At 41.1% G+C, this 26,508-nt stretch overlaps 1 protein-coding gene across 2 annotated transcripts; it reads left to right on the plus strand.

The window, feature by feature from the left end:
• Window positions 1-2,168: 2,168 nt before the first annotated feature.
• On the plus strand, window positions 2,169-26,508 carry alg8 (ALG8 alpha-1,3-glucosyltransferase). Of its 2 annotated transcripts, none has more exons than XM_038818182.1 (13): window positions 2,169-2,277; window positions 5,958-6,036; window positions 10,005-10,198; window positions 12,264-12,373; window positions 14,587-14,654; window positions 14,818-14,944; window positions 16,545-16,648; window positions 18,702-18,822; window positions 19,127-19,266; window positions 19,524-19,663; window positions 22,526-22,623; window positions 23,483-23,555; window positions 25,363-26,508. In XM_038818182.1, exons 1-13 carry the CDS (start codon window positions 2,189-2,191, stop codon window positions 25,595-25,597), a joined length of 1,578 nt encoding a protein of 525 aa, XP_038674110.1. In that variant the 5' UTR covers window positions 2,169-2,188; the 3' UTR covers window positions 25,598-26,508. The 2 variants fall into 2 exon arrangements, with proteins under 2 accessions (XP_038674110.1, XP_038674111.1); XM_038818183.1 differs by lacking the exon at window positions 2,169-2,277 and adding an exon at window positions 2,512-2,768.

The following is a 26,508-nucleotide window of genomic DNA, read 5'->3' on the forward strand; positions in this document are numbered from 1 at the left end:
ACCCTGAAATTCGGCGGGCCCCTACCACCCCTCACTGTGTGCGGCCTCGCGACCCTTAAGGTTGACCCACCTACCATTTTTGCAAACCTAACCCTGGATTGCAAACCCATCGCCACCAGTCCAGCGGCTGGTTCAGGAAGGCATCATCGAAGCCAGCAACAGCCCCTGGAGAGCCCAAGTGGTAGTGGTCAAAACTGGGGAGAAAAACAGGATGGTTGTTGACTACAGTCAGACCATCAATCGGTACACGCAACTCGACACGTACCCCCTCCCACGCATATCTGATATGGTCAATCAGATTGCACAGTACCGGGTCTTCTCGACAGTGGACCTAAAATCTGCCTACCACCAGCTCCCCATCCGTAAGGTGAACTGCCCATACACTGCCTTCGAAGCAGACGGCCGCATTTACCACTTTCTTCGGGTTCCCTTCGACATCACCAACGGGGTCTCTGTCTTCCAACGGGAGATGGACTGAATGGTTGACCGGTACGGACTGCGGGCCACTTTCCCGTACCTGGACAATGTCACCATCTGCGGCCACGATCAGCAGGATTGTGACGCCAACCTTGCCAAATTTCTCCACACCGCCACTCTCCTTAACTTCTCGTATAACAAGGAGAAGTGCATGTTCAGGGCAAACCGATTAGCCATCCTCGGCTATGTGGTCCAGAACGGAGTTCTGGGGCCCGATCCCGATCGCATTTGCCCCCTCGTGGAACTCCCCCCCTCCCACTGCCCCAAGGCCCTCAAACGATGCCTGGGGTTCTTTTCGTATTACGCCCAGTGGGTCCCAAACTATGCGGACAAGGCCCACCCCCTCATTCAATCCACTGTTTTTTCTCTGACAGCTGAGGCTCCCGCTGGCAGGAGGTCATCCCCGACGCACTTCACTCCATTCAGTCACTCCTGTGCACTGCGACTAATGAAACCCACCCCCATGGAATGTCTCTTTGCCTTCCCTAGGAAGTCCACCTCTGGGGTTTCGGTCCTGACATGGCTGGCTGCTCCAGGATCCATTCTCCTCCGTAGACACGTTTGACTCCACAAGGCGGACCCGTTGGTTGAGAGGGTACAGCTACATCACACCAACCCACAGTAGGCTTACGTAGCGTACCCCAACGGCCGCCAAGACATAGTCTCCCTCAGGGACCTGGCACCAGCTGGTTCCCCACACACCCACCCCTACGACCCGGCGCCACCCTCCCTTCCCCCTTGCCCACACCCAGGGATGAAGAGGATTTCGACACGCTCCCGGAGTTATCGAAGACCAAGCCGCCGCTGGAGTTGCCACCAGCACTACGGCGCTCTCGACGACAGATCAAGGCACTGAACCACCTGAATTTGTCTTATTATCTGTACTTTTAAAATACAATTTTCTGTATACAGTTCTCCACCACCCCCGCCCGACTCATTATTTAACAGGAGGTGAATGTGGTAGTTACCTCTGATGTATATATTGTCTATAAAGGATGTTGATATAGGTGCTTTACGGTAAGGCTTCTGTACTACAGGTACGGGGGTAGATCCCTGGCTGCCGGCTCCGCCCATTAGGCGGAGTATAAATATGTGTGCTCCCCGTCCAGCAGCCATTTCGTCAGCTGCTGTAGGAGGTCACACATCTCAGTGTAATAAAGCCTCGATTACATCCTACTCTCTTCTTTGCGTAATTGATAGTGCATCAAACATACAGAGCAGAAGGTGGCCATTCGGCCCATCGGGTCTGCACCGACCCACTTAAGCCCTCGCTTCCACCCTATCCGCGTACCCCATAACCCCTCCTAACCTTTTTGGTCACTAAGGGCAATTTATCATGGCCAATCCACCTAACCTGCACGTCTTTGGACTGTGGGAGGAAACCGGAGCACCCGGAGGAAACCCACGCGCACACGGGGAGAACGTGCAGACTCCGCACAGTGACCCAGCGGGGAATCGAACCTGGGACCCTGGCGCTGTGAAGCCACAGTGGTAACCACTTGTGCTCGACCTTCAATAGGACTTCAAAAAATTATATTTTAAAAAAGATCTGGAATATTTTATGGACGTTACTCCAGGAGTAACAGGTTCCCATTGAGTTGCTAACTTTATACAAATAGGGGTTCAAATGCTGCAGTATTGCCTTCACTCAGTCAGTTGCTTTGCTCGCACCAGCTGACTGCCAGTTTGAATAAAGTTGAATGAAAGAGCAATGGCGGCGCCCAGTGCGAGCAGTTGGAGCTGGTTCGTGCCACTCGCCCTCGGTGTGACCCTGTTAAAGTCTCTGCTTATCCCGGCTTAGTAAGAGCTGCCCCGGGCACAGGGGTCTAATCTTCAAAACTAATTTTTTTAATGAAAGTATTTTTCGCCGCGCAGGTCCGTGGAGAGGAGCGGCCTCGAGCTGCAGCTGTTATAAGTGCAGTTTTTAAAAAAAAGATTTGCATCAAATGTTTTTGAAAACGGAGACGCGTTTTAAGGGTTATATCTTCACGCTAAAGTTGAAGGGCAGGTGTAAGCAGTGTATGTAATTGGGGATGTTTCTAGTTCTCTCCATTTCAGCAGCCATTTAATTTCAGTAACTCGGCTAATGGGTATGCCCACTGCCTTACCCAAAGCCACATTCTTATTTGTACCTGTGGATTGTTACTGTAAGGTACTTACATTGGGGAAGGGTAGAGACAGAATGACCGACTCAATCTTGTCCACCCATGGATACACTTTCCCTGGACATTGATCTTGGATTATTTTCTTCTTCCCTACCTAAGGGATTCTAGTCCTCCATCTCTACCCAGGTAGCATATTTCAATACTCTTGTAGTTTAAAGGGCACCCAGCCTGTCTAGTGCATCTTGCCAGGTCAACAAGATCCTATCTGGTGTAAAGCTGTGGGCCTGAACTGCCCCTTCATTCTTTATACGAATCGGTGCAGTATCTCACTGCCAAATACATTTATCCAGTGAGTCATCACTGTGGAATGAAACCAAGTTGAGTGAATCTCATTCTAACTCAAGAGTAAAATGGGTCTACTTGTAACTTTGTAATTCATTTATGTGGAATGCTGTTTTTAAACAATGACTCCTAGTTCCAGATTCTCCCTCCAGAGGAAATATCTGCTCCAAATTCACCCTGTCATACCCTTCAGGATCTTAAAAGGTTTTGATCAAGACGCCTCTTATTCTTCTAAACTCTATTGGATACAAACCTAACTTTTCCAATCTCGCCTCAAAAGACAATCCGCTCATTCCTGGTATTAGTTAGTAACCCTCCTCTGAATTCTTTCTAATGCATTTACATCCTTTTGTCGATAAGGAGATCAGTACTGTACATTATACACCAGATGTGTTCTCAACAATGACCTATATGACAGAAGCATAACTTCCCTACTTTTGTAATCAATTCCCCGCACAATAAACAACAACATTCTATTAGCTTTCCTAATTACTTTCTGTACCTGTATACTAGCCTTTTGTGATTGCACCAGCTCACCCAGATGTATCTGCATCTCAGACTCTGCAATTTCTCACAATTTAAATAATAAGCTTTTTTTATTCCTGTCAAAATGGACAATGTCACATTTTCTCACTATACTCTCATTTGCCAAATTTTTGCCTATTCATTTAACCTATCTATATCACTTTGTAGCCTCCTTTTGTCCTCATCACAATTTACTTCCCTATCTATCTTTGTATCATCAGCAAATTTAGCAACCAATACCGTTAAACCTTTCATCCAATTCATTTATATAAATTGTAAAAAGTTGAGGCACTGTGGAGTTTGCACTTTCTCCCCATGTCTGTGTGGGTCTCGCCTGTACAACACAAAGATGTGCAGCATATTTGGATTGGCCATGCTAAATTGCCCCTTAATTGGAAAAAAAAAATTAAACTCCATTAGTGCCTCATCTCACAGAAATACACCAAATCATTGTATTGTAAAAAGTTGAGGCACTACAGAAAAGAGGGTGGCATGGTGGTGCAGTCGTTAGTGCTGCTGCCTCATGGTGCCAATGACCTGGGTTCGATCCTGACCCCAGGTCACTGTCCTTGTGGAGTTTGCACTTATATCTGTGATATCTGTGGCTCACCGCTTGTTACATCCTGCCAACAAAAAAAGACCCATTTATACCAACTCTTTATTGTTACATAGCTAATCTTCAATCCATGCCAATATGTTTTCCCCACACCATGAGCTTTTATTTTCCGCTGTGACCTTTGATGTGACATCTTATCAAATGCTTTCTGAAAATCTAAGTACAGTACATCCACTGCTTCCTTTTATCCGAAACACATGTGGCTCCTTCAAAGAACGCCATTACATTAGTTCAACATGATTTCACTTACCTGGCCACATCCTGTCAATCAGACCATCCTATTGTCCCATCTCTTTGTTTCCTGCTGCTCAGCCAAATTCTCAAACAGGTCAGTAAATGTCCTCAATTCTGTGACCTTCAATTGTAGTCACTATGAGGGATGTTCCCAAATGCCTTCTGGAAACACATATATATATATAGCATTCATAGGAAGACCTGTGACTACTACTTCAAACAAGTCAGTCAGATTCATCAGGCATGACCTTCCCTTTACAAATCTATTCTGTCTCTCCCTGATCAACTCAAAATGTTCAAGTTGTCCAGTCACTGAATTTTTAATTTTGGACTCTAGAAATTTCCTGACAGCAGATGTTAAGCTAAGTGTTCTATAGTTCCCAGGCTTCCCACTCTTACCTTTCTCGAGTAGCAGAATTACATTCAATTTTCCCATCTAAAGGGATGGTTCCTGAATCAAAAACTTTAGAAGATTATAGTTAGGATAGCTGCAATGTTCTCAGCTACTTCCTTTAAAACGCTAGAATGAAAACAATCTAATTCTGGGGGTTTACCATTCTTTAGTGCTTATGTTAATTATTTTGAGTCTCTGTCCCTGATCAATATTAGTTTTCATGGGATGTCCAGTCTGTTGTTTTGTTCCTCTACTGTAAATAATGATGCAAAGTTCAGAACGTTTACCACTCCTTTATGTTCATTTATAATATCACTAATCAAATATTAAAGGACCCACATTGCTCTTAACCACCCTGTTTTCTGTTATGTACTTGTAAAGATTTTTTGTGTTGACTTTGACGTTCCTTCAAGTTTCTTATTCTATTTTTCTCGCTCTTACTATCTGTCTTGTCACCCTTTGCTGCTCTTTGAATCTTTTCCATTTGCCTTGTCTGTTATTTTTGCCATTCCAGTGTGCCTTTTAATTTTATGTCGTCTCTTCTTCAGTTGTATGTGGTAATTAGGTATTTGGGAATTTTGGTAAATTTGGTAATTAAAGTTTGTGCTCCTTAGGGGTTTATTTTTTAAAAATAAATTTAGAGTACCAATTCTTTTTTTTCCAATTAAGGGACAATTTAGCATGGCCAATCCACCTAGCCTGCACATCTTTGGATTTGTGGGGGTGAGACCCACGCAGACACAGGGAGAATGTGCAAACTCCACATGGACAGTCACCCAGGGCCGGGATTGAAACTTGGTCCTCGACGCCATGAGGCAACCGTGCTAACCACTGCACCACCGTGCTGCCCCCTCCTTGGGATTTAATTATTACATTTTTTTATACACCTCCAACTGATCATCTGTCATTTTGCTCATGAATAATTTTCACCAGGTTACTGTGGACCATCTCCATCTCTTCCCATTGAAGTTAGCCTGACCTAAAGATTAGCAGTTCTTTCGCATCTCCCCCTTTCAAATGAAACTTGAAGCTCAATCATACCATGATCACACTTTGATAAACGTTTACACACCATTAGATTGTTAACTTTTATATTTCATGTTTACAGCTTGTTTAATTGATGTGCAACTATTCTGCAGCAAACATGACCATTAAGTGTGAACAGCTGATTTGGTGTATTTATCATTTCAGTAATTTGGGAAAGTTATGTCACTGATCTATTTCCATGAAATGCTTAATTATTATTTGACTGTTTCATTTGCAGTCATTCAACAGACTTTGAAGTCCACAGAAACTGGCTGGCAATTACTCACAGTTTACCTGTTTCACAGTGGTATTATGAAGTAAGTCTTTATGCTTTAAATGTAGCTTTATGATATATGAAAGATGAGGGTGTTCAATGTGCAATGACAACTCAGTCATTTCTGTCATAGAATCCCTACAGTGCAGAAGGAGGCCATTCGGTCCATTGAATCGGCACCAACCCTTTGAAAGAACACCCTAACTAGGCGTACTCCCCTGACCTAACCCCATAACCCCACCTAACCTTTGGACACTTAAGGGAAATTTAGCCTGGCCAATCCACCTAACCTGCAGATCTTTGGACTGTGGGAGGAAACCAGAGCACCTGGAGGAAACCCACGTAAGACACGGGGAGAACATACAAATTCCACACAGATAGTCACCCAAGGTCGGAATCGATCCAGGATCCCTGGCACTGTGAGGCACAGTGCTAATCATTGTGCCACCGTGCCGCCCCTGTCATGTCCTATCAGTCATGATATAAATGAGAACGACCATTTTATTTGATGCATTCAGAGGATCTTCATTTCTGCTCATCATAACATCCAATTGTTTCTTATCTGATTCCAGACTTATACTTTCTCCAAAAACTCTTTCCATGAACTGAACCCTTTTATGTGAAAGCTGCAGCCGCAAGGTTATCTTCTGTTGGCTTAGACCTGTGACCTCTTATCTTACCATCATCATTTAACTTGACACTATGTCCTGAATTTACTGCTCCTGAGACAGAACGTTCCAAACCCACGCCTGCTACCACCTAAAAGGACAAAGACACGTCAGAACACCACTACCTGCAAGTCCCTCTCCAAGTCATTCACCATCCTGACTTGGAAATATATCGCCATTCCTTCACTGTCGCTGGGTAGAAATCCTGAACCCTTTCCTTCACAGAACGTTGAGTATACCTACACCACAGGGACTGCAGTGTTTCAAGACCATCATCTTGAGGACAATTGGGAATCGGCAATAAATGCTGGTCCAGCTAGCGATGCCCATATCCCATAAATGAATTTTAAAAATTGTGAACGTAGATGCCTCTTTGAAGGCTCCTCCATTTACCAGGGTAAAATGTAAACATTGCTTAATTATTTCTTTGTGATTCAGTGCTCCGATGCTCGGAAACAGACTTTTCACTCCCTGTGCACCACCTCCTGGTTTTATTTCCTGTTTTATGTCTGCGTGTAGAATCTGTTCACAGTACTCGAATTGCATTTAGAACTATACATCGTACAGTTTCAGTTGTAAAGGTAACGCCTGGAATATTTCAAAATGGTTAAATATGGATGGTTTCCAACAGTGGTTAGCACTGTTGCTTACAGTTCCAGGGACACGGGTTTGATTCTCAGCTTGGGTCACTGCCTGTGCGGAGCCTGCATGTTCTCCTCGTGTCTGCGCAGGTTTCCTCCGGGTGCTCTGGTTTCCTCCCACAAGTTACGAAAGACGTGTTTGTTAGGTGAATTGGACATTCTGAATTCTCCCTCTGTGTACCCGAACAGGCGCCGGAGTGTGGCGACTAGGGGATTTTCACAGTAACTTCGTTGTAGTGTTAACGTAAGCCTACTTGTGACAATAATAAAGATTATATTATTATACAAATATAGGTTTCAATTGCAGGAGGATTAGAGGGCACAGTACGCAGCTGCAATTCAGTCCTCTTTTTAAAACCATGCATTCTGTCCTTATTCTTCTGATACTTTGATATCAAAATAGAATATAGTTAAACAGAAAAACTTAAAACCGTTTGGAAAGCATCAAACTGGAGTTGGAACATAGTCGTTTCTCAGTTCAGATGACACGAAAATAGGCTCTGTTGTGACACCACTGGCAGGAGGAAATCATTATACTATAAGCTTACATGCATGTAAGTAGTTCTTATTTTAAATGTGGGACAGTGTAAACTGTAAGATTTTTACTATGTTAAATGGATAATATCAAATCCAAGTAACAGTAAAAATCTTAAGAACAAAATATGGCTTTAAAATGGTGACTGAATTACTTTTCCTCATCCTGATCCAATTATCTCTTGAACCCTTCTTCACAAGTAATAGAGTTGTTTGACTCCCCTTATGAAACAAAAAGTAAAAAGGAGGCTTATGGTAGATATCGAGGGCTCAAAAGAGCAGAAACCCTAGAGGCGTACAGAATGTGCAAGAGGGAACTTAAAAGGGAAATTAGGAGAAGGATAAGGATACTGCTGGTAAAATAAAGGAAAAACCTAGGTTGTTTTCCAAGTGCATTAAGGATAAAAGGAAAACTAGGGCAAGAATAGGGCCCATTAAGGACCACAGTGATAATTTGTGTGTGGAGCCGGAGGATGTAAGTAGGCTTCTAAATGAATGTTCTGTGTCGGTGTGCCTAGTGAAAGGGATGGTGTGGGTATTCAATTTGGATAAATGTGAGGTGATGCACTTGGGCAGGGCAAACATGGCAAGGGAATACATGATGAACAGGACCTTGGGAAGCACCGAAGATCGGAGGGACCTCGGTGTGCATATACATTCTTCCCTTAAGGTAGCAAGGCAGGTGAACACAGTGGCTAAGAAGGCACATGGTACACTTGCCTTTATTAGCCAAGGCATAGAGTTTAAGAGCAGAGTGTTCATGCTGGAACTGTATAAAACGTTGGCTAGAGTAGTGTGTTCAGTTTTGAATCCACATTATAGGAGAGATGTGTTAACACTTGAAAGGATGCAGAGGAGATTTACCAGTACACGGTTTACAGTGCGCTGGAGAGTTTTGGCTATGAAGAGAGATTGGATAGACTGGGGTTGTTTTCCTTGGAGCAGAGGAGACTGAGGGGGGACATGATTGAGATTTTAAAAATTATGACGGACATAGATAGAGTAAACAGGAAGAAACCTTTCTCCTTGGTGGAGGGATCAATGATCAGGGGGCATAGATTTAAGGTAAGGGGAAGGAGGTTTAGAGGGGATGTGCGAAAAATACTTTTTCACCCAGAGGGTGATAGGAGCCTGGAACTCGCTTTCTGAAAGGGTGGTGGAGGCAGAGACCCTCACAACATTTAAAAATGATTTAGATGTGCACTTGCGATGCCAAGGCATACTAGGCTATGGGCCAAGTGCTGGAAAATGGGGTTAGAATAGTTAGGTGGTTGTTTTTGACCAGCACAGACATGATGAGCCAAAGGCCTTTTCTGTACTGCAGACCTCTACGACTCTAATGCTATGGGAAATCGATTGGTAAATGCAAACAGATCAGATATTGAATGTAGATTTCAGATATTTATGGTAAATACATCTATTTTTAAGGTGGAGGCAGATAGACTCTTGACTAACAAGGGAGTCAAAGGTTATCGAGGGTAGGCCGGTGGAATGTGGAGATGAGGCCACAATCAGATCCGCCATGATCTTATTGAATCATGGAGCAAACCTGGGGGGTCGAAAGGTCTTCTCCTGCTCCGAATTTGTACTCTTGGTTGAAAAAAGAAAATTCGGTGGGTTTTATTTCAATCTGCCTATTTAGATTTACCTTGGACATTCCTGCAGAAAATATAGACTTATTGTTCACCCATAAATTGTATTTGGCTATTCTATAAACAAATTGTAACAAAACCTGTCTATTGCCTCCTTGACTATCCCCCTGCAAAACCTTTAACAGAAGCTTATTAACAATAATTTCTGTTGAATTTGTGATGGAAGGTGGATAGAAATTTGTAAAAAGATGAATTTAAATGGATAAGGGAAAGAAGCAGAATTCAATACATTGCTCTGTTCAGAGTCACTGTATGCATAGTGGGTTAAATCTAAAGCTTTCTTCTGCATTGTAACTTTATATAATTGTGTAAGACCACTTATAGTAATGGCCATTAGCAAAAATAGTCATATAACCAAAATCTTCTCACGATATTTGCTTGATTTCAATAAATAACATCTTTTAGTTGATCCAATAATTAAGTCAAATGTAACTTTTATTTTCTTCTCGTTCTCCATTATTTCTAATCCTTCTGTTTTTTCTCTCTCCCACCCACCCACCCTCACGTCAAATGTAGGCAACGTCACAGTGGACTTTGGACTATCCACCATTTTTTGCATGGTTTGAATATCTACTCTCCTTTGTTGCACAATATTTCGACAAGGAAATGCTGGTTGTCCAGAATGTTAATTATGCCAGTAACGCAACAATCCTATTTCAGCGACTTTCCGTTATCCTCGTGGACGTAGTATTTATTTATGGAGTGATGGAGTATGTCTTAATATTACCTTTATATTTATTTTTTAAAAGCTCGTGTTAGTTATTTATTAGTTGTAGAGCAAATATGAACATTTGAAAAGTTAAATATCAGTAATCATAAAATATTTGTGAAACTACCAACTTTGAGAAGTGGAGGATCACTACATGTTTAAAGTGTTGATTTCAAAAAATAAATTTTGCTCCCCTGAAAGTGCTGATTGTTTTGAAGATATGGTTCTATGGATACTGGTACTATATTGGTACCAGGCCCAAATGGCCATTCTTCATCTTTTGTGTCAGTAGTTTATTCAACAATAAGAGAGTGTTTCTTAAGCAGAGTGAAGCTCATCTGATCTCCACACATGCACTTTCCAGCACAGAGCAGCCTAATGATATTGCAGCCAATTGTACTATCCCAGGCTGAAATCAGCTAACTCAGGATTGAACCCTGGAACCTTTATGTGGCTCGGTATCACACTGCGTAATGCATTAGCTACTAAGCCATTGGAGGAGTTCCACTTTAATTATTTATAATTGCATCAAGTCAGCCAGTGATATCTTTCAAACAAAGGTGAACTGTCAGTCTCAAAAAGTATCTGGCATTGCAACTCATTTATTACACCTCAGCGGAGGAGCGTTCTGTTTAGCTTTGTGTTTTGAAAGAAAAAGCTAACAAGAAAAAAATCATGGTTCGTGGTGCCCAGTTGTAGCTGATGAGAAATGTATATCTCTTCCTGATTCCTGTGTCCTGGGATTGTCGATGAGGGTAGTGCAGCCATTGTTTTTAAAACTATTAATAGTAATTCCCCACTATGCTGAGTTACCAATCCAGTTACACTGTTAAAGAGGGAGCTGGGATGGAGTCCAGGTAGTTCCCACGCAATCTATGTAATTTCCATATTCCCAGTAGCCAGCTGAAAAATAATGTTGTTGGAAGATTGAGAGCTCATCACCATCCATACTACATACAAACATACAAATTAGTAGCGGAAGTAGGTCTCTCTACCCCTCGAGCCTGTTCCACCATTCTATAAAATCATGATCAAACTGATTGTAACTTCAACCTCACATCCCTGCCTACACCCAATAGCCTTCCACCCCTTGTTAATCAGGAACCTCTCTAATCCTGCCTTCTGCTTCCACCACCTTTTGAGGAAGAGTTCCAGACCTGCGCGACCCTCGGAGAAAACATTTCTCCTCATCTCTTCTTCAATGAGTGTCCCCTTCTTTGAAACAGTGACCCCAGGTTCTAGATTCTCCGACAATAGGAAACATCCTTTCCACATCCACCCTGTCAATACACCTCAGGATCTTAAAAGTTTTGGTCAAGTCATCTCTCACTCTTCTAAACTCCAGTGAATACAAACCTAACTTCTCCACTCTTTCCCATAAGGCAACCCATCCATTACTGGCGTAGTCTAGTAAACCTGAGAATGGAGCATGACCGTAGAGAGAATTCTATGTACATTGATTGATATAGTCTCATTCCTTAACAATGGATTTAAAGTGATTGTTTTAAAAAGTCACATTGACCGCAAGTCTTTCTGTTTTCCCCTACAAATAGACTTTGTATCTTGATTCTGACATTTTAAATACTTTTAAAGGCAGTATATGGATATCTTTGGAATTAACTTAAAATGATCTGCTTAAAATTACATGATCGTCATAAGGCATTGTCATTTTAACATGCAACCAAAGCAAAATCTCCTAAGTGCTTTGCACCATTTTTCCTATAGCAGTCAGAAACTTTACTGAGTTGAGGGGAAAGCACATCAGTCTTGCAGTGGCTGGTGATCAACATTACAAGTTGTTTTATTCTTTAGAAATGCCACATTTAGAATACACTGCAGTGTTGCTCCTACAGTATGTACAACTACAAAATGTGCAAAAGAAAATCCTTGGTATTCACTTTTAACAATTTTGTTGCCCGCACAGTTAACCGCAATTAAAAAGCAATTCAAAACATGATCCCCGAGGTGAAAGATGTGTGTTAAATCATTGCACTATCCAGTTGTCCGTAGAATAAAATGGAAAAGGAATAATCAGTAAGAGAATTTTTATTTGTCCTTTTTTAAAGGTGTTGCAAGTGTGTAAATAGAATAAAAGAGTCAAAGGAAATAATGGAGGGACCAGCTTTTATACTTGCAGCGCTGTTAATTTGGAACTTTGGATTATTGATTGTTGATCGTATCCTTAACATTATAAAGCACATCCTTTAAAACAACTAAAGGGTAATAGTACACAGATTCAAATGCCTTAAGTTAGTTTCATTTTCCTCATCATGACAAAACATTATCGTTGTTCCTAGTTAATTTTAGTAAGTAAATATGACGTGCCTTAACTTGTATTAATTTATGACACTTTAGTCTGTTTTATAATGGTAGAGGCTGTGGGCATATTTCTTAGAGAAATTTATGATTTTAAATCATTACCACCACACCATGGCGGTGGTAGTAAAAATGAGTTTACTTCAACAGCACTATACATGGAGGACTTTATCTGATAGTTTTGATATCTTTAATGCTAAACAAAGGTGTACAACTTGCTAACCTAGTTGTCAATATTTTTAGTGATATCTTGACTAATAGCACTGCCATGGGGGTTATGGAATGTTAGGATGTTGAACACTACTTTCAGAAAATCTTCAGGACAGGTGCTGTGTTCCTTGACCCCCCACAGCTTACTACACCATTTGGCACAAGCGGCCTCTTTCTAAAGATGTCATGCCCCCATCCTCGCGACTAAAAGCATCAGAACATTGTTGAACAATCAAAGGTTCAGAGTTCACCTTGGACAGGCAAAAAGTACATGGAAAAGAGAAACCAATGGACTCCACGAGGCTCAGTACTGGCTCCAACCCTGTTCAACTTGTACACATATTATCTTCCAAAACTGCCTCCTGAAAATTCATATATGCCAATAACATCAGCTTCGCAACTCAAGCCTCCGACTTTGACACCTAAATGAAGACTTTTTTTTAATAAATTTAGATTACCCAATTATTTTTTCCAATTAAGGGGCAATTTAGCGTGTCCAATCCACCTACTCTGCACATTTTTGGGTTGTGGGGGCGAAACCCACGCAGACACGGGGAGAATGTGCAAACTCCACACGGACAGTGACCCAGAGCAGGGATCGAACCTGGGACCTCGGCGCCGTGAGGCGGTTGTGCTAACCACTAGGCCACCGTGCTGCCCTCTAAATGAAGACTTAACAGAATTTGAACAATACTGCAACACATGGAGACTAAAGCCAAGCCCTGTAAAAACAGTATCCAGCTTATTCCATCTTTACAATGGAAAAGCCAATTTAACATCAACTTAACATCCAAATAAATGGCTGCAAGTTAACTTGCATACTCAACTCAACTCAACCACTCAACTCCATACCCTGGAGTGACTTTCCAGAACATCGAAAAACAATGACAGCCAAGGTGAAGTCCAGAAACAACTTGATTACCATACTAGCCAGCTCATCGTGGGGTGCTGCTACCACCATCCTCTGAACCTCAGCACTCGTACTCTGAAGAGAATACTGCACCCTCATTTGGTCAAGATTATCACACACATATACATACACATACACACAAACACATTGGACACCCAGGTGAATGCTGCCATGCATATCATTGCTGGAACACTAGGCTCAACACCGCTCCCTGTCCTGGCAAGGATCACTCTTCCACATATCCACCGACTTGCAACAACCCACAAAATGATGGAAAAAGTTTGCAATGCCCCCCATCCGCCACTTCATGTTGATCTATTCAGCCCATCCAATATATGACTCTCATCAAGAAGGCCAATCTAGAAAAACCCTCCCACACAAGACTTCAATGCAAATCCCAACTGGCAAATGAGTGGGAATCATTGGACATGACAAACATGTACTCGGTCTCAAACCCAACCGAACTGCTGCCTGGTTTCAGCCTTCCAAGGAAAGAGTGGTCCACCCTGAACAGGTTTAGGACCAGCCACAGCCCCTGCTTGGCCAACCTCCAGAGATGGAGCATTTGTATCAGCCCCCATGTTCCTGTGGGAGAGTGCAAACTATGCACCACATTATAGAAGGATGTCCGATCCACAGACGCAGCTGAGTCAACACTCAACGCAGCAAGACCGGAAGAAACTGCTTGGTTTAGGGACTTTGCATTCACTAAATACATAAATAGGACATTGTAACTTTCCAGAATGCCACATATTGCTCAGAAGCTACTTTGGAAAGGTAATTTCCGTGGGATCAAATCTTAGAAGGAGATTCACCTTGAATTTCATTGATAGAGGATAGAGAGCAGATGTCCTTTCTTTGATTTGGATGTGCATGATGTGGGAAGAAGTGCTGACTTTAATTTTAAAAAGCTTCTCTGTTTGTATGCTTAATATTCCTTAACTCAAACCCAGATATTCATTTTCAGTACAATGGCTTCTTATTTGGTTTGATGCTTCTTTCCATTGCACGGATGTTTCAGGTAATTTGCAAAATTCAGTCCAATAACTCATAAATAATTGAATGCTATTCTCCTCAGTGTTTGCTCATTGTACACATTAATCACAGGAATGTGAATAGGCTTATACTCATTAATGTTAACAAAAACACAGAACTCAATAATTAAATATTTGGTTTTATTACAGGAAAGGCATTTGGAAAGTGCATTACTATTTGCAATCCTGATGAACTTTAAGCACATTTTTCTCTATGTGGCTCCCGCCTATGGTACTTACCTACTACGTTCATATTGCTTCACTATGAACACACCAGGTACTGATTTTTAAAAAACAAATTGAGATAATGTACAGCTCCGTTTAGTCCTTTAATGGACTTGTATTTGTAAAATGAAAAGCAGGGAAGAATTACAGGGTTGGTGCCAAGGTGTGCAGAACAGGGGAGAAAAGTATAAAAGCAGCAAAGAAAGTGGAGTAGGAAATTATATTAAACCAAATGTTGTCTTTTGTGAAATGATCACAAGATAATATCAGTTGAGGAAGGCCCATCTTCAATTCATTCATCCATTATGACCCGAAAATGCCTCTTGCTATATCCAATTGCTCCTTAAAAGGATTTCCAGAGGGTTGTGCGACTTTGGAACTTTGCCTCAGAAGTGGGTGAAGATGGGATCATTGAATAATTTAAAGGTGGAAGGAGACAGATTTCTTGTTAGGCAAGGAAATCAAAGGACATAGGGGTAGATGGGAATGTAGAATTTTAAATACAAATAGATCAGCCATGATCTTATTGAATGGAGGAGCAGATTTGAGGGGCCAAATTCCAACTACTAATAACAATAATCTTTATTGTCACAAGTAGGCTTACATTGCAAATGAAGCTACTGATGCCTTGCAAAGGCAATATAACGCTATGATACAACAGAGTGACTTGCTACGTGATGTCAGAGAGCGATTAATTATAATTAGTGTCAGAAGTTTACAGAAAGTGTTTCTTTTCTATCCATGATGGATATTCAAAAGGCTAAATCTTTAATTTCTGCTGAATTTGTCTTCCTGTGTTAATTTTTAACCATTCTTCTTTGTACAAGCTAAGCTTTATTTTGTTTTGTATTTCAGCATTCTGATTCATTTTGTGCTCTAACTTTTGTAAAGTAGGTTTACCGTAAGAAGCACTTTTACTAGCTGACCAATTCAGGAAAATTCCTCTTTCTCTTTCTCTCTCGCTGCGGCAACCGGCTTTGCTTGGGATACTAGTTTATAGAAGCATTGACATCAAAATGTTTCATAATTTCCTCAAATATTTAACTAATTCTGCACTAAATGTTCTGATTACCTCAACTACAAAAGGCACTTGCAGTAAAGCATTGGAGACCCTAATACATTGTTGCATGAAAATATTTTTCTACTTTCATTCTAGTAATTTTGATATTACCTCTTTTTGTGAATTTATTCTCCAAGAATACCATGATTAATGAAGATACAACAAAACTTTCAAGAACAATTTTATTACTATACTTTTTTCTGGTCCTAATGTTAGGCCTAAGAAAAAGTGGATGTGTAAACCTGTTCCACTAATCTCTTATGTTTTTATTCTCTGTTAACAATTAATCATTAAATTTTTTTGATTGTTAATTTAGCTGTCTGACATTCAGTCACAGTGACCTATTCAAACTGACTATCCCAATATCTCCACTCTCTGTTTATGTGAAAGTATTTGTTTAAAAAAAGCAAGCAACGTTGAAGCTGTCTGATTTGTTTTTTAATGGGTATGGATGGTGAATATTACCTTTTGGATTCAAAATGCCTCATCATTTAATTTTCTCATTGCTTGGCTTGTAATTAATGACACATTTTCTTTTGTAATGTCCTCAAATCATAATTTGTCATTATTGTTCCTTGTGTTTATTTTTAAGATGGATCTATCCAGTGGAAGAGTTTCAGCTTTTCCCGTCTTTTTGCCTTGGGATCTATAGTCTGTTCTGTTTTTGCTGTTTCCTTTGGGCCCTTCATAGCCATGGTAAAGATGAGCTTGATAAATTGAATTTAAAACACGCTTTTGTGTACTTTATATTTCTCTGCATTTAAGATGTAACTTTGATGTTCTCGGATTCCCGTTGAGCATACTTTTATTTATATTGCGGGCGGTTGTGCAGTTCTTCCACAATACCAGAAGACTCCAGTGTCAAACATGTTATTGTGTTTGTAATATGCGCTCTGTGAACATTAGCCCAAGAGTAGGAAGCATACTTGATATACTGCGGATATCTGGAGAAACTCTTAAATCGCTGCTGAAAATATTGACAAGGATGCAGCCATTTAAAGGTAAGTGGCTGTGTATGGGGGCAAACATTATTTTGTTCTTGAAGGCTATATGCAGGGTAAGAAACTAGAAGATAAAACTCAAGGGAGATACTAGATTCGAGTCAGTGGGCAAACAGTAGAGGGCACAGCCACAAATCCACTATCATGGATGGATGAAGTTGACCTATTGCATGAGGTAGGTACAAGGAATGTTGCTTGATTTAGCACTCAAGGACATCCTCCCCAAAGGCAGCAACACATGCCTAGAAAGAGGGCATGGCTAGCCATATTGAAGGCTGTGTGCATTATCTACAATACTTGGGAATAGAGATGGGAGAAGACGCCGTACTTCTAGCACCCTAGCAGGGTAAGATTACCTAATAGTATCATGACCCAAAAACGTTTGCCACAAAGAGTTGCACAACTTCTTTCACATCTCCTGACATTTGCTGTTCGTCCATTCCAAGCCCAATATATGCTCATAGCTCATACATACCTATTCTTCTGCAGGGCATGCATTTAAATTGCAAATTATAGTTGAAAACATGCTGCTATCCTTCAATTGCTGATGGTGTCATCAGGGACAATGTAAGATCTTGAGAACAGTTGCAATAACAATATTGCTGAAGCACCAAATATTAATTTTTGTTTCTTTACTGATGTAAATTCAGTTCTTTTACTCTTATTTTTGACCCAATGACAATGAGGAAATGACGATACGTGTTCAGGATAAGATGGTGTGTGAACTTGAATGTTGACTTTGAGGTTAGTGCACTCTTGTGTCCGCTGTCCTAATCCTTTGATTATCTGCGAGGTGCTGTTGAAGGAACCTTGACATCTTGCAGCAGTATATCCTGCAGCAATGAGAGGTTGAATAAATTTGGTTTGTTCTCACTAGAACGACGGAGGTTGAGGGGCGACCTAATAGAGGTCTACAAAATTATGAAGAGCATAGACAGAGCGGATAGTCAGAGGCTTTTTCCCAGGGTAGAGGGGTCAATTACTAGTGGGCATCGGTTTAAGGTACGAGGGGCAAGGTTTAGAGGAGATGTACGAGGCAAGTTTTTTTACACAGAGGGTAGTGGGTGCCTGGAACTCGCTGCCGGAGGAGGTGGTGGAAGCAGCGACGATAGTGGCATTTTAACAAATACATGAATAGGATAGGAATAGAGGGATATGGACCCAGGAAGTGTAGAAGATATTAGTTTTGACGGACAGCATGGTCGGCACAGGCTTGGAAGGCCGAAGGGCCTGTTCCTGTGCTGTACTTTTCTTTGTTCTTTGTTGGAGAAGGTGGATATTTAAGCTAGTATATGGAGTACTGATCAAGCAAATTGCTTTATCCTGGGTGGTGTTAGTTTCTTAGTATTATTTCAACTGTACTCACCATGGCAAGTCAAAAATATTGTCTCACATATCTGACTTGTGCCTTGTAGGTGGTGGAGAGGCATTGAGAGTAAGGAGGTGAGGGAAGCCACTCATCACGGAATACCAAGCCTCTGAGCCTTTCGCCTGCTCCAGTAGCCGTGGCATTTGTGCGACTGGTCCATTTGAGTTTCTGATCAGTGATCACCTTCCCTCCTCATATTGAGCTGAATATCAGCATATGTTTAATTTGAAAATAAGTAATAATTTAAAACAAATGTTAAGATTTCTTACCAAGTAATAGACCAGGCCTTTACTTAAAAGTATGCTCCTGAAGGAAATTTTGAGACACAAGCACAGAATTCCCCAAGCTGTTTATTAATAGATGTTTCTTTCTTTCCCAGGGTCAGCTGCCTCAGGTGCTTGCACGACTTTTCCCCTTCAAGCGAGGTCTCTGTCATGCATATTGGGCCCCAAATTTCTGGGCTCTGTACAATGTGGTGGACAAAGTATTATCTATCATTGGTACGGTCTGGTTACTTATATCGGACATTAATATATTAAACATCTCAGACATTTAACGTGTTGGTCTCTAAGATATTGAACTGTCAATAGTGAATGGGAAGAAAAATTAATTCTTTATCTGAACATTGAAAACTAATAAATACTCAGGAAATTATATTTTCACAGTCCTGATATTTACCAGATTGAAGTTAATTTCTTACCAGTTGCTGGTGCTATTTCTGTAACTATCATATTAAATTATTTCATCAAACAAAAAGCTAATGTTCCAAACAACTGACAGGTCATTTCTATTTTTCCGATACAGATGTAAAGTTGCAACTGCTGGATCCTGCTAAACTTTCAAAAGCATCAATGACGGGCGGTTTAGTGCAGGAGTTCCAGCACAGTGTCCTCCCTTCTGTGTCGCCATTCACAACATTGGTCTGTACATTGCTCTCAATAATGGTCAGTACCAGCACATACTTTCTCAATGGAACATCATTCTTTGGTGTTTATGTTTTTTGGCATTGGTTGATGTAAAGATAGCAATGTTCATTTGATGAGAGGAGTTTCCGAGTTTTGTATTGATTTTCTGCTTTTGAAGCTGAATGCTGGTGTGAGTATTTCATTATGTGCAAAATGGCCAGTAGAGAACACAAAAGAATTTTTTTGCCTCAACTATTAACCAGTGTCTTATACCTTTCCATATCTCTTGTTTCAAGCCTGCTATTCTCCATCTTTGGCTCAGACCTCGAGGACCTAGAGGGTTCCTTCAGTGCCTCATCCTTTGTGCATTGGGGTCGTTCATGTTTGGCTGGCATGTGCATGAAAAAGCCATTCTCATCGCGATACTGCCATTGAGGTATCTTAAATTTGTTTGCTTAGTGGTGCAGTTCAATACCACTGTAGCACGTTTTGTAATATCAATAATGGGGATTCTGTTACAATGCCAGAAGCAGAAATATTTCTCAAATATTAGATCTTGATGTGAGGAGCCCGTTGGTAATGGATGGGGTAATGAGCTAGTTACAGGCATGTTCAAACTGCAAATATGCAGGGGTCGCAAGTCACTGGTAAACCAGCCCCCAAAGCCCTAGCACCTCATTTCTATTTTGCATTTCTCTTTTGCGGTTTTGACCTGTTTGTGTCTTCAGGGGCTGGAGGTTTAGCAGTATGTAGCATTGTTTTTTAAAAATATATTTAGAGGGCAGCACGGTGGCCTAGTGGTTAGCACAACCGCCTCACGGCGCTGAGGTCCCAGGTTCGATCCCGGCTCTGGGTCACTGTCCGTGTGGAGTTTGCACATTCTCCCCGTGTCTGCGTGGGTTTCGCCCCCACAACCCAAAAATGTGCAGAGTAGGTGGATTGGCCACGCTAAATTGCCCCTTAATAGAAAAAATAGGGTAATCTAAATTTAAAAAAATATATATATATATTTAGAGTACCCAATTCATTTTTCCCAATTAAGGGGCAATTTAGCATGTCCAATCCACCTACCCTGCACATCTTTGGGTTGCGGGGGCGAAACCCACGCAAACACGGAGTGAATGTGCAAACTCCACACACACAGTGACCTAGAGCTAGGATCGAACCTGGGACCTCGACGCCGTGAGGCAGCAGTGCTAACAACTGCGCCACCGTGCTGCCCTAGTGGGTAGCATGGATGCCTCATTGGTATAGAAGGTCCGTTAGTTTTAACAATGGCACATGTGGAGGGCACAGCGGTTAGCACTGCTGCCTCGCCACACCAGGGACCCAACTTCAATTCCCGCCTTAGGTAACTGTGTGGAGTTTGCTCGTTCACCCCGGAGCAGGGATTTCCTCCGGGTGCTCTGGTTTCCTCCCACAGTGCAAAGATGTGCGGGTCAGGTGGGGTTACGGAGATAGAGCAAGGGAGTGCACCTAGATAGGGTGATCTTTCAGAGGATCAGTGCATACTTGATGGGCTGAATGGTCTTCTGCACTGTAGGGATCCTATGATTCTATTCTACGTCCTGATCAATGGAAAAATGGATTTCAAATTTATTAAGTGACAGTTGATGCTCCATGGTTCTCCTGGATTTCCATTCTGTCCTTTAACTAAATTTGACTGCTGGTAGGATGGAAGTTCCTTCTTGCTCTTGGCAGTAAATGTATGAAATGAATTTGGGCCCTTCAGTCCAGTTCGTAGAATAGATAAAACAGGACTGACCGTAATTTAACACCAAATATGCATGGCTGATTTAGGAATGAAATTGTGATGTTGGTGGAGCCATTCATCCATCCAAGTGTTCATGCTTACACGTGATGAAAGCACATATGCTGAGATACTGGAAAAACACCAGCACCTCTAGAACCATATAACAATGAATATTGTTTCTGCAGGCAGAAGTGTTTTTTGAATGGGTTGTAATAAATAGTGCGAACACTTACAACCATCTAAAGTTCATTAATATGTTGTAATATATGTAGGATTACAATTTAATATACAAAGACTATTGAAAAGCACAGTCATAGGTCTAGTATGGTATTTCTTTATAAAGGTTCAATTATTTTGCCCTTTTCAACATGAAAGAAAGTGATTTGCAATGACTGAAGGTGGTAATATAACTTGAGAGCGAAGATGGTGATCCATCTGCAGAATCTTAAGTGCTCGAAGTAATAGGCTATTGAGTTGTATGATCATAATGAATGGTGGAGCAATTCAATTTAAGGTGGTCCATCGGGCACACATGACGGCAGCGAGAATAAGCAAGTGTTTTGGGGTAGAAGACAGTTGTATGAGGTGCAAGGGCAGCCCTGCAAACCATGTCCACATGTTTTGGGCATGCCCGGAGCTTAGAGTGTTCTGACAAAGGTTCACGAGGGCAATGTCCAAGGTGCTTAGCACACGGGTGGTGCCAAGTCCAGAGATAGTGATCTTTGGAGTGTCAGAAGACCCGGGAGTTCAGGGAGCAAAAGAGGCTGATGTCTTGGCCTTTGCCTCCCTAGTAGCCCGGAGACGGATTTTATTAATGTGGAGGGACTCGAAGCCCCTGTGTGTAGAGACTTGGGTTAACGATATGGCTGGGTTTCTCAGCCTCGAGAAAATAAAGTTTGCCTTAAGAGGGTCTACGCTCGGGTTCACTTGGAGGTGGCAGCCGTTTGTCAACTTTCTCGGGGAAAATTAAAATGTCAGCAGCAGCAGCAATCCGTGGGGGTGGGGGGGGAGGGGGTGGGTGGTGAGTGCTTCATTGGGATGGTATGGGAATACTGCGTCGCATGGGGTAATGTCTATTTAATTGTTATTGTATATTCTCGTTTTGCACTATGTTAATGTTCACTCTAGTTTGTTTTGTTACTATGGTTACTTCTGTTTTATTATGAAAAATTCTGCAAAACCTTAATAAAAATACTTTTTAAAAAAAGAATGGTGGAGCAGGGCCGAATGACCTACTCGTGCTGCTATTTTCTATGTTTTTATGTAAGCATCATGTACAGTTTTAACAGAACAACGATGGTCATGTCTGTAACCAGAATTTTATAAACTTATTTCCTCTTGTCTGTTATTTTAACATTTTTCTAAAAATAACTGACTCCTATCCTTATCTCATGACATTAAGATTCAAGAGACGTGATTTCCTCACCTCCGATAATATATTGTATTGTTGGAGTAAATCTATTAAGTAAACGAATAGCAGTTACTTTTTTGTCAGTTCCAAAGAAGCTGGACTTATGCTGCAATATTTTTCTCTTAAATTCTCAGCCTGTTTGCTGTGCAAAATAGAAACGATGCTGGAACATATCTCATCTTAGTAACAGCAGGGCATCTTTCCCTCTTCCCACTCCTCTTCACGGGGCCAGGTAAGGATAAGATGCTCATTTATATATATTTTTTTAATTTTGTGGATGCCCTAAACAAATAGATGCATTTTATTCACTGATTTCCACTCACTTTAAGAATTATATGAAAATATATTAAGCTTCTTTTTCTTAGTGGCTTTGCCAGGTTACTGCATTAAGATCAACAACCGGAATGCTAAGCGTCTTATAACTAGTTAATAGCCACCCAGCGTGAAACTCGTTCTGTGAGGGCCAGCGCTGGGGCTCGGTGGGATGGGAGGGGCGTAGTTGGATTGGGGGGAGGGCAGCAGCAGGGCAGGAATAGAGCACCCCAAGGCTATTCATTAATTGATAGGCAGAATAGGCTTGAGGGATTGAATGGTCTGCAACTATTCCTATGATTGACTTGTACTCTGTTAAGCATTTGAATCCAGAATGTTTCTACCCTGTCTGTCATTAATATAAACCATAACTAGATTCCTAGAATAAATTTGATCACTTTGGCAGTTACCCGTTGCTACCTTGTAATTCATTTGCCATGTCTCATAAACATGCCACACAGTTAAAATTATTAAACCTGCTTATTTATTTTCTGTGTATCGAGGAACCATTTCTAAATCAAAATCGGCCACAAGAGGTTTGTAGTGGGTAGTATATCTCACATTGACGATATCATAGAGTTTGTAAACTGATTCCATACTTTTTGCAGGCAATGAACTCAAAGGCAGAGAACTGAGGCTACAGATTTTGAGCCGTATGTTCGACTGTTCCCTGCAAGCGTGACGCCTTGCTGGCAGTGTAGGGCTGCTGACTTTACTCTTGTTTGTCCTGCATTCAGTGCAATGCATTTGATTTTGTACTGATCTGTTATCCTTTATAGAGATGCCACTCAAAATCTGCCTCATGCTGCTGTTCACTGTATACAGTTTCTCTGCTTTGCATGCTTTGTTCAGGTGAGTTCAAATGTATCTATTCCACCGTAGAAATCTATGGAAAACATTCTGCTGTAGAGATTGTGAAAGTATGCGTTATCAGTATTTAAATACAGTAATTACTGTTTAAATGGGAAGAAAAGCCGAGAGAGAAGGAGTTTTGTTGAAATTACTTCTTCAGTTTTGTAAAAGCTCTATTTTTATCCACATGAAAAAACCTTCAAATCAAATGTCAAATGTCCCTCTCTTTTGGGCTACCATAATATCACCAATAGGTAGCATTCCTGTACTTAGAGCAAATCCATCTGAAATAGTAAAGAAGGGTTGGAGAAATTAAAGACTGAAGATTTCCCCCTTGCTTTCCTTTTTATCACTTTGTGGCTGAAGTGCGGCTTCCTACAACCAATAAAAGAAAGTGTTAACTCAATGCATTTATGTATTTTCTTTAAGTAGTTTCTTTTCTATCCCAACCATGTTTAAGTGCCTAGTTTCCAAATTATGTTGCTCCCTGATGACTCAGAGGTGATTGTGGAAACCAGAAAATACCCCAAGTCTTTTCCCAGGAATATTAGCTGAATTTTTTGACACTGAGCTCCTTGGGACAAATGGCTAAACTTTTTGTCAAACAGAAAATGCTGGAAAAACTCAGCAAGTCTGGCAGCGTCCGTGGAGAGAGACACACACAGTTAACGTTTCAAGTCAGTCTTCAGAGCTCTGAAGAAGAGTCATATGAACTCAGTGTTAACTCTGTTTATCTTTCCACAGATAATCTTTATTAGTGTCACAGGTAGGCTTACATTAACACTGCAATGAAGTTAGATGCTGCCAGACCTGCTGAGCATTTCCAGCATTTTCTGTTTTTATTTCTGATTTCTAGCATTCACTTTTATCTTCATCAAATAGGTTGATTTGAAGGAGCACTTTAAAGGATGGAGAGGCTTAAGTGAATTCCACAGCCTAAAACAGTCCATGGTGGGGCAAAGGAACATGTTTTATTGTTCTGTCCCATTGCACTTGGAGGTCCAAAGATCTGTTCCACTACAACATTTGAGCAAGTATTGCTCTTTATAGATGACAGGAATCGTTGGGAATGTACATCAGGTCTGCTAGCATGGCCTGCTGGGCGTCACGGTGGCAGAGTGGTTAGCACTGCTGCCTCACAGCGCCAGGGACCAGGCTTCATTTCCGACCTCGGCTGACTGGAGTTTGCACATTCTCTCCGTGTCAGCGTGGGTTTCCTCTGGGTGCTCCAGTTTCCATCCATAGTCCAAAGATATGCAGGTTAGGTGGATTGGCCATGCTAAATTGCCCCTAGTTGGGGGCTACGGGATAGGGTGGGGGATTGGGCCTAGTTAGGATGCTCTTTCAGAAGGTCACTACAGACTCGATGGGCCAAATGGCCTCCTTCACTGTAGGAATTCTGTGATTCTATTGGATGATTCTCACATTCATGAAGAAAGAATCTCTTGTCTTTCAGATGTTGATTGATCTGTTGTATATTTACAGCAATATTCTTTCTTTTTATAACTACTCTAGATGAGAACTAATGCAACAAGGGCATAATAATCTATCCAAATCAGTAGAGTTTTATCCAGAACCTTCTGACAGGGCACGGTAGCTCATCTTGGTTTCACTTCTTGAAATGTAGTTAAAGCAATGTGGACATTCACCACTTCATCTTGACCAGCAATATCTGCCTCATCCTGTTTCCACAGAAGTTCCGAATCCCACTTAAAATATTTTCAACTTCAAACGTTCAGTTTATTGAATTAAAAAGGTATATATGGTAAATCCGCTGAATCTCTAACTGATCATCTTCCCTATCTAGGAAAGAGGGATCACTTCTAAACCTGCCTGAATCCATCTACCTCAGCGGTCTTGTTCCTCTGCAAGTTATTTGTGAGATGATTTATCCCCTAACGCCCTGGCAGCAGAGGTTTCCCTTTGTGCCACTGTTGCTCATTTCCGTATACTGTTCGCTGGGTGTTACCTACTCTTGGAGTAAATTGTACATTTCATTCCTGAGGGAGCCACAGACTGACAGGAAAATGAAAGCACAGTAATTGATGGACAAAAAGTTTTGTTTTATTTGGACATGTGAATATGCTGTTAACTTGGGAGTTACAATACTGGAATCATGGACACAATAAAAGAATCATGGACATGATACAGGAATCATGGATGTATTCCTGTGTTGAGACCTTAGCAGCTGTGATGCAGATCTTATTTTATTACAGGTTTTGAAAGCACTAGTGATGGGTGTGGCAGGATATTTCAATTATAGACGTATTTCAGCACCCTTAATGAGAATTGCATGGTATTGTGTCATTGTTGATCTTTAAGATTAATTTAATTAGCTTGGAAAACTCTTTCCTGGTGATTAAAGATTTGTTCCTGTACTATGAATATTTTTTGTGTCATCCTCCCCATGAATGGCATCAGATGCTAAATGCTTCCACTGTATTTTGTTATGCAAAATTCAGCACCTTGGGACTATTAATGTCAAAATTATACTAATACTGAATTTTCAAATAATAAATCTGCATCACTCCTGCAAGAACCGCATTAACTTTTTTTTACGTCGAGGTTTCCTCCAAACATTTATACAAGTCTGTTCTTGGTTGAACATTTTTGAAAAAAGATCTACTGATGTCTCAATAATTACTTTTTCTTAAGGACCAAATATATTTCCACCAGTGTATGTTTCCCGTTAACTTTTGTACATTGTGAATTGTAAATGTAACCCAGAACGGTGTTTAAAAGTAAAATCCTGCAGGTATGCTTTGAAATGTCATCAGTAACTACAATCCAGAAGCAAAACAATTTGCTAAGTGCAGAATACATTTATTTTCTTATTTTCTATAAAGGATTACCCATGAAGGTAGAAACATTTGGTAAACATTTGAGATTGAATTATGTCAAATTGCGAAATTCATTTTATATCACATATAATAAAGGAAATTGTTTTTCTTGA

The sequence above is a fragment of the Scyliorhinus canicula genome, chromosome 14, assembly GCF_902713615.1.
Source record: "Scyliorhinus canicula chromosome 14, sScyCan1.1, whole genome shotgun sequence".
NCBI classification, from domain to species: domain Eukaryota; kingdom Metazoa; phylum Chordata; class Chondrichthyes; order Carcharhiniformes; family Scyliorhinidae; genus Scyliorhinus; species Scyliorhinus canicula.